The sequence below is a fragment of the Eurytemora carolleeae genome, unplaced genomic scaffold (assembly GCF_000591075.1).
Source record: "Eurytemora carolleeae unplaced genomic scaffold, Eaff_2.0 scaffold186, whole genome shotgun sequence".
NCBI lineage: Eukaryota > Metazoa > Arthropoda > Copepoda > Calanoida > Temoridae > Eurytemora > Eurytemora carolleeae.
The window spans coordinates 60,268-68,263 of NW_019396163.1; the positions used below are offsets into that span (position 1 = coordinate 60,268).

General features: G+C 33.5%; 1 protein-coding gene across 1 annotated transcript in view; it reads left to right on the plus strand.

The window, feature by feature from the left end:
- The window catches only part of LOC111696892 (serine/threonine-protein kinase greatwall), a 16,593-nt gene extending 11,291 nt beyond the window's left edge, over window positions 1-5,302 (plus strand). The window contains exons 16-20 of the mRNA XM_023466668.1: window positions 41-184; window positions 1,691-1,934; window positions 2,562-2,809; window positions 3,556-3,644; window positions 4,567-5,302. Coding sequence (XP_023322436.1) covers window positions 41-184; window positions 1,691-1,934; window positions 2,562-2,809; window positions 3,556-3,644; window positions 4,567-4,609 — 768 coding nt within the window. The 3' untranslated portion in view covers window positions 4,610-5,302. The remainder of the gene's footprint in view (window positions 1-40; window positions 185-1,690; window positions 1,935-2,561; window positions 2,810-3,555; window positions 3,645-4,566) is intronic.
- Window positions 5,303-7,996: the final 2,694 nt, after the last annotated feature.

A 7,996-nucleotide genomic window follows, 5' to 3' on the forward strand; every position in this document is an offset into this window, starting at 1 on the left:
CGGGCATTATTAACTGTAATATACCTAATATTTGTTTAAGCAGGAGCACGGTAAACCTGAATATCAGAATTCAACTCCTCTCTCTGCAGTTCCCGTCCATATAAAACATCTGAAAGGGATGAAAGCTGTCAAGTTCCTGACTCCGGCAGGGGTTACACCTGTTCCTTCACCACAACAAATAGAGGTTAGTTTGTTAGACAAGCCATGGGGTATTTCCCGTATCCCCCTACACCTCTCTCTGTCTCCCTGTGTGTGGAAATCTGTTCCAATATTTTCTCTTATTCATCTATGCTAAATTTTTACTCGGAAGAAAATATAGACAAAATAACGACATAAAGGAACCAACAGAAAGCACATCACTAGTCAGTTGTAGTACACGCTCTCATCAAAGAGAATAGGATATATATTAGAGTGGAATTTACAAGAAAAAAGTGTAAAACGGGCATTTTGTTGTACTGTTTCCATACTGCAGGTGTACTTCACTTATTAATGCTATATAATCTTTTGGGCCCAGAGTCTAAAACTAAAGAATGCGCGAATTTTAAGTTCGAGGTTAAAAGTTCTGTAAAATAATGAGTAGCTACTTAAATATTAAACTTTCTCAATTTTAAATTTGAATTTCCCGGGAAAATCTGAACCAATCAGAGAAAAGGATTTACGGAGAATATTACGTAACCTTCGCTAATCAGCTGATTACGTAACCGAAAACAAAACATATTTCGAGTTACAACCGTATTTTGGGTTTACATGCAAAAATTAATTAATCTGAAACGTGAAATTTCTTTAACAAGGTTTTCACTTTTAAATATATCGTAAAGTTGAATGCCACTTTCTCAACTGAATGATGATTGAATAATAGACCCATAGGGAAATGCAGGATTTTAAGATTTTAACCATGTGTTTAAATTTTAACTCGTCGATTTCGGCGAGTTAAATATTTAACCACAGGGTTAAATATTTAACCTCACGGTTAAAGTTCAGGTTTAAATTAAGTCAGAAGTAGCATTTAACCATGAACTTAAAATTTAAGTCAAATCTTTTCGTTCTTTAGTTTTGGACTCTGGAACACAAAAATATGAAATAGGCTGGTTTCATAATTAAATGATCATTTCACATAGACTGTATGCCTTTCACTTTACAAACGATGATTTTCCGTTATAACTATAAATGTTTTTTATTCACCTAATTCAATTTAAAGTTTATTTAACAGCTTTAAAAATTTCGAAATTGGAATGGATAGTCTAGGGAACATACTGTATTAATGTACTCTACTGCATATATTTTGTGAACATTTACATGATTTGTACACTTTGAACTCCCTTTCAGGCTGAAAGGGACTGAAAAAATTCATACCGAGGGATTCTTAAATTCCCCTCTAATATATATTCTATTCTCTTTGGCTCTCATGCAGTAGTTTGCCGATATCCCCATTTAACTTGAGCCAGAATTAAGCACGTTGCAATTTTAAGTAAGTTTAAAAAAATTTACAATCTTTGTAGCTTGCAAAATATTGTTTATTATTATTTTATGAAATAAAGTAGGGTTGATGGATACAAAAAAAAATGTATAACTTTTCGAAATTATTTTTTAATTAATCATATTTTCATAAAAACTCTCAATTGTGAACATGTAGCATGCCCAGGAAAAGTCAAATCATTATATTACATTTTAAAACTTAATATTCATTTAGAAACCTAGCATGAGCACTCCAATGAGTCTATCCGATCTAGATCATCTCTCCTGCATTAAAAGCCCGTTGCATAACTCCCCAATCCAGCTCCACTACTCCCCACAACCCCCAACAACTCCTCGTATGCCCCCTCAGACTCCCCTGCGGACTCCTAAGAGTGTAGTACGTAAAGTTGGAGTTCAAAGTGATGCTCGGATTCTGGGTACTCCAGATTATCTAGCCCCAGAACTCCTACTTAGACAAGGTACAAATATTATAAAAATCAAGTTCTTTAGTTTAATTTTTCTATTAGTACAGTGGTCCCCATAAATATGTGGAGTGAACAGACAATATTTTATCAATTGCATGCATATATATTATTGATGTTGAAATAAATAGTTACCTGTAGGTTTAAAATCATAAGACCACAATTAACTAATTAACAATCGATTAACCAAGAGATATAAGTCAGGACTATTTGAAATCATAATACCACAATTTTCTGGGTCACACGGTACCACTGGGTTTTCCTAAGTGATAAGGTTTGAGGATAGTTTAGTCTATTATTTTCAAGACAACTTTTTTATGTTTCAATTTTGACTTGAACTAGTATATTCATTTCAAGTAGGGAGGGGGGGGGGATAGTAGTACTCCTTGAGAAGTGACAGCATGATTTGATTTGATTAAAACAGAAAACGAAACATACAAAGCATGTTCGCTGGAATGTTCTGAACGAATAAGGTTTTCAATCGAACATTGTAGCGCAAGCATAATGTTAATGTTTCAAGTATAGAAAATGGTTGAATGAGAGCCTGAATAAATAAAAAAAACATAGAATGAATGATTAAAAAGTCGAATATCAGGATAAATGAAGGAATGACTGAATGTTCAGGACATGACTCTAGTGTAGACTGGTGGGCTGTGGGTGTATGTCTGTATGAGTTTATGACCGGTATACCTCCCTTCAACGACTCCAGTATCAAGCTGGTGTTCGAAAACATACTCAACCTCAACATTGAGTGGCCGGAGGGGGAAGAGGCCTTGTCGGACAATGCTGTGGAGGCCATCCTCGCCTTCCTTACCCTGGACCCGGAGAAAAGGGCGAATGGGAAGACAATCAGGGAATATGGTTTAATGAAGGTAAGTTTAATTAGATTAGAGATTTTACCACCAGATCCGTTGAATCCGTAACAACTTGCCTTTCTGGATCCGGATCCGCAAAATATGCGGATCAACCATAGCCTGCTAAAAAGTTATTTCCAGGACAACTAATCCGGATTCCGGATCCTTTACTTTTAGGGCGGATCTAGGATTCGGATCCATTACTTTCAGGGCGGATCTAGGATTCGGATCCATTACTTTCAGGGCGGATCTAGGATTCGGATCCATTACTTTCTGGGCGGATCTAGGATTCGGATCCATTACTTTCAGGGCGGATCTAGGATTTGGATCCATTACTTTCAGAGCGGATTTAGGATTCGGATCCATTACTTTCAGGGCGGATCTAGGATTCGGATCCATTACTTTCAGGGCGGATCTAGGATTCGGATCCATTACTTTCAAGGCGGATCTAGGATTCGGATCCATTACTTTCAGAGCGGATCTAGGATTGGGATCTGCATCAAAATGAAATAAAGTCCAGGCACTGTATTGTAGGGTATGAACTAAGACCATATACTGGACCAAACTATATATATTATAAGGTATGGACTGGGACCATATACTGGACTAAACTATATATATTGTAGGGTATGGACTGGGACCATATACTGGACCAAACTATATATATTATAGGGTATGGACTGGAACCATATACTGGACTAAGCTATATATATTGTAGGGTATGGACTGGGACCATATACTGGATTAAACTATATATATTGTAGGGTATGGACTGGGACCATATACTGGACCAAACTGCTCCATTTGTACCTCAGCCTGATGATGCTTGTGATACTACATACTTTGATACCAGGTACATTAAACCTGGGCGAGATGCATTGGGTTTCCTCTATTAGAATTTAATGGTCCAAAATTCAAAAAATTTTAAACTTACGGAGTTGTCTTTTTATCGTCAAAAAAGTATAAAACAGAAAAGGCTAAAAAATTATATGAAAATTTAATAGGTCAAATTGGGATTGAAAGTCACTGTTCTCTGGGATAAGATTTGAACTGTTAAATCCGAGTTCATAGATTCCATGGTTTTCCTTAAAACCAAAATTACATACAGCGATAATTACATTACTTTTTTATTTTTATTTTAGAAAAAACATACTTTAATAAACAACACGACCAGTTACATGTCGACATTTTCGATTCTTGACAAAGAAACTGATTCTTTGCTTAAACTCAATCTGTTTTCCAATCCCTATATCTTCGCAACCTAGGGCGTAAACCTTTGATATTAGACTGAGTTTTACTGAATCCATAGTTCGTAACAGTAAAGATATATGATATCAGGTTGCAAAGATTATTGGATACTAAAATTAGGAATGTTAGGAAAGAAATTATTTTCTTAGTCTCATGTATATTTTCTTGCTGCAATTGTATATAATTTAGTAAACTAGGGTGTACTCTGAGAGAATATTATGATAATGCATTGATGACAAAGAATCTCGTCTTTGTTTCAAATATAAAGCACTTTGCTCAGATATATATTTATTTATATGTCAGCTATACCTGGCCAAACGGCTTCACCGAATGGGCCGACATTTTTAGAGGAAAACCGGGGGGTAACATAGGCTAAAAAATTGATTTTTTAAATCGTAATATTTTTTTCACATCGATTTTTTTTTTCTCAAAAATCTTGAGCTAGTTTCAAATATATTCTTTAAATTGTGATTTTTTTCAAATTAAATTTATAATAATCTGTCAAATGAAATTTGATTTATTTTTAGGAATAATATGCAGGGTTTAAAAGTTTCTACAGTGGACCTATGATGAAAACAAATCAAAACTTCTTAACAAGAATTCTTCCCGTAGTTAGATTATAATCTTGTAATAAACTTGTAATAATTAGTATTTTTATCAGGGTTTCCTTATTTTCATTTTTATTTTAGGTGGTTTTTTCAGTGTGAAAATTAAGTGTCATCGTTTTTTTTCCAAATGTGACAATATTTAAATAATGAGCAAATAGTACACACAATTGATGAAATTTAAAAAGGAATCATGAACGTTCCTGGAATTGACTCAAACAATGGTAAAATTGTTTACACAATTGATGAAATTTCTTTATGTTTATAAAAACTTCTTGCGATTTTACCTGTTCAAGATTATTACATAACTTGAGATAATGATTAGACACTACACACTACAGTATCATGGTACAGTTGAACCCATAAACCTGTGAAATAGGAAGACGACATTTAACAATATTTTTCTTATTTTTGTAAATATTATTAAAATCAACTTATTAAGTGAAATGGTTCTGTGTATACTGCTCAATTACTGTGTTTAATGTTCATTCTACTGCTTCAAATCACTACTTATCTCATCATGCTATTCCATGGTTGTATCGGTCTCACTTCAGTTTATTAATGAATAATGATTTCGTAATACGTGCCAAAATTTTAGATGTCTTAACCTTATGTACCTTATTTATAAATAAAATATATTTTTTTCTCACAATTTCAACTTTGTATCATAGAATATGAATTACTGAACTCCCCCCCACCCCCAGACAACCTACTGTTGCATTACCATATTTGGATCGAGTTGGAACCGTTCCTTATGGATAAATAGATAAGTAGATATACCGATAGGTAGGCAGATAGATAGGTAAGTAGATTTAGTTACACTGACAGGTAGCTAGATAGACTTTGATAGATAGATGGATAAATAAATTAGTAGATGTTACAGATTGCCGTTACACATATCAGTAACTAGATAGGCTTAGATAGATAAATAGGTAGATAAGTAGACATTAAGAAGGTATATTAGTTATACAGATAGGTAACTAGATAGATAGGAAGATAGATAAGTAGATATGTATATAACTCAGAGAGGTTGGAAGTATTAGTCGAAAGATGTAAGTCTAAAGAACCGATTGTATAGGTTTATCCCCCTCCCTCCCCATTATACCCCCCCCCCCCTCCCCATTATTTTTGGAAGGAGCAATAGCCTCGGAAAGTGTGAAGTAAGCAACCCTTGAACAATATTTATCTACCAGTACCACCTATACATTGAGTAATAGGGTAAACTGTACAAGATGAGATATTTTTAGTCGGTTAAATGTGTGTAGTGTACACTGTACATTGTATTTGTATTCTGTACATTGTACACTGTACAGCGACCATGAAATTTTTCTCTAATTATTACGTCCGGGGGGGGGGTGGTAGGTAATAAATTAGAATATAAATAGATAAATACTAAAAAGACAGTCAGACAGAAATATAGATGGTATAGATATAGTACATATTTTATAACACCTGAATTAATTTTTCGCTTAACTTACACATACCTAGGGAGGGGAGGGGGATTTAAAGTTAAAAAAGTATATAGATAGATAGAAAGATAGATAGATAGACAGATAGGTACAAATATAGATAGATAGATACCTATATTGCATATTGTGGTAGGGTCCAGAGCACCGCCCAAAGCAGAAAATCTAATCTCGGACTGGTGAGCTAGTGAGCCAGTGAGCTGTGGAGAGCTGTAGAAGAGCTCAGCTCAGTTCAAGTTGCAGGCTCTACTCACACCCACATATATATTATACATATATAAACAACAGTGAATATAACAAATTCTTTAAACCTTTATGCATACAAACAAAAATAACAGTGAATAAATTAGTGAATAGATCTTACTTAATTGATAATGATTGATAAGCTTCTAACATTTTTTACATCGGTACATTAGGTCAAACAATTCTAATTAATTTACTACGTTCGTCCATCGTCTAACAGATATATATTATATTTTTATGCGAATAGCATGGTTTAAAAAGAAGAAAATCATTATTTGTATGATTTGAATTTAATACATTGCAAAAAAAATCAATGACCGCAGAAGGAAACGTGAGAAAACAGGTTTACATGTTTACCAACAAGGTTTGAGACCTTAGAGACGACTGTACGGAATTTGTAAAGCCTTTTTCCTAAACATTTACGGGTTTCACCGCAGCTATACGTAGTTTTGCCCTTTACCTTTTGTAAAGCTCAATACTAATAGCCTGCACGTTCAATTCGTCTTGTTTAAAGAGTTTGATAGGTCGTCCTTAATGTTACATTATTTGTGAATACTCTGTCTGAAAGTTAAAACTACACTATAAATACATATGCAACTAATGACAGTTCTTTTAAAAATACTTCTAATAAACAACAAGATTCCCAAATCATGACACGACATGACATTTTAGACATAATTTTTAACTGCATATTATTGTTCAATCTGGACTAACCAGGGCGAGATACTTTTATTTTCTTCAATTTGAATTCATTCTCGTTTTAATTAATATTAATTAAATTAAACAAACATTCCTAGTTTACAAAACCAGATTTTCCTTTTAAAAACTAGGTTTTCACGGCGTTTCGCGCCCATTTTCTATTTCATTTTTTAATTGCTGCTTTACCTGTGAGCATTTTCTCTTTGTATACATTATAAAACTAAAAAAAAAAGTTTGCAGATCAAAAAATATTTTTTCGTGGATTTTCAAACTTTTTTAAGGCAAATTTTTGAAATTCTATTCATCCTAAAACCTCTCCTCGGTCCAACAAAAAATTTGGGTACAATCGGTTTAGTTGTTTTGACGTTTATTAGGCACAAACAAACACCTAACACCCAAACAAGCAAAGTTTATATATAGATATATATTGAGCAAACCTTGAGAAACCCTTATTTTGATGTGACAAATTTAATGTCAAATTAGTCGTCTTTATTTATCATGTTTATTGGGACACACTGTAACCGGAAAATTAGTTATTTAGAATTTACCAATTAGGCCTAGATAGTGGATAGCCTGGGAACATTGAACTTGTCTAGTTAAACTACTGGGTGTTTCAATGCTAACATGTATTGAACCCATTCATTTCAGTATTTTTCTGATTTTTTCATGATTAAATGTAATTTGAAGTGACCCTACATGCAAAGATCGCAATTCCCGATTCACAATAGTACCTTGAAACCTTTTTCTGATCAATATTATGAAAGATAATATCGGGTTTTTTCGAGGTTTAAAAGTGTTTAATTCTGATAATTCCTTTATTTTTCCTGCAGTAGAAATGCGTAAGTCATTTTTGTAAAGAAACCACCATTAAAAAAATCTGTTAAAAACAAGATAGTATTAGAACTACAAAGTCCATTTTGAAGATCTGGGCAAATCTATGGTAA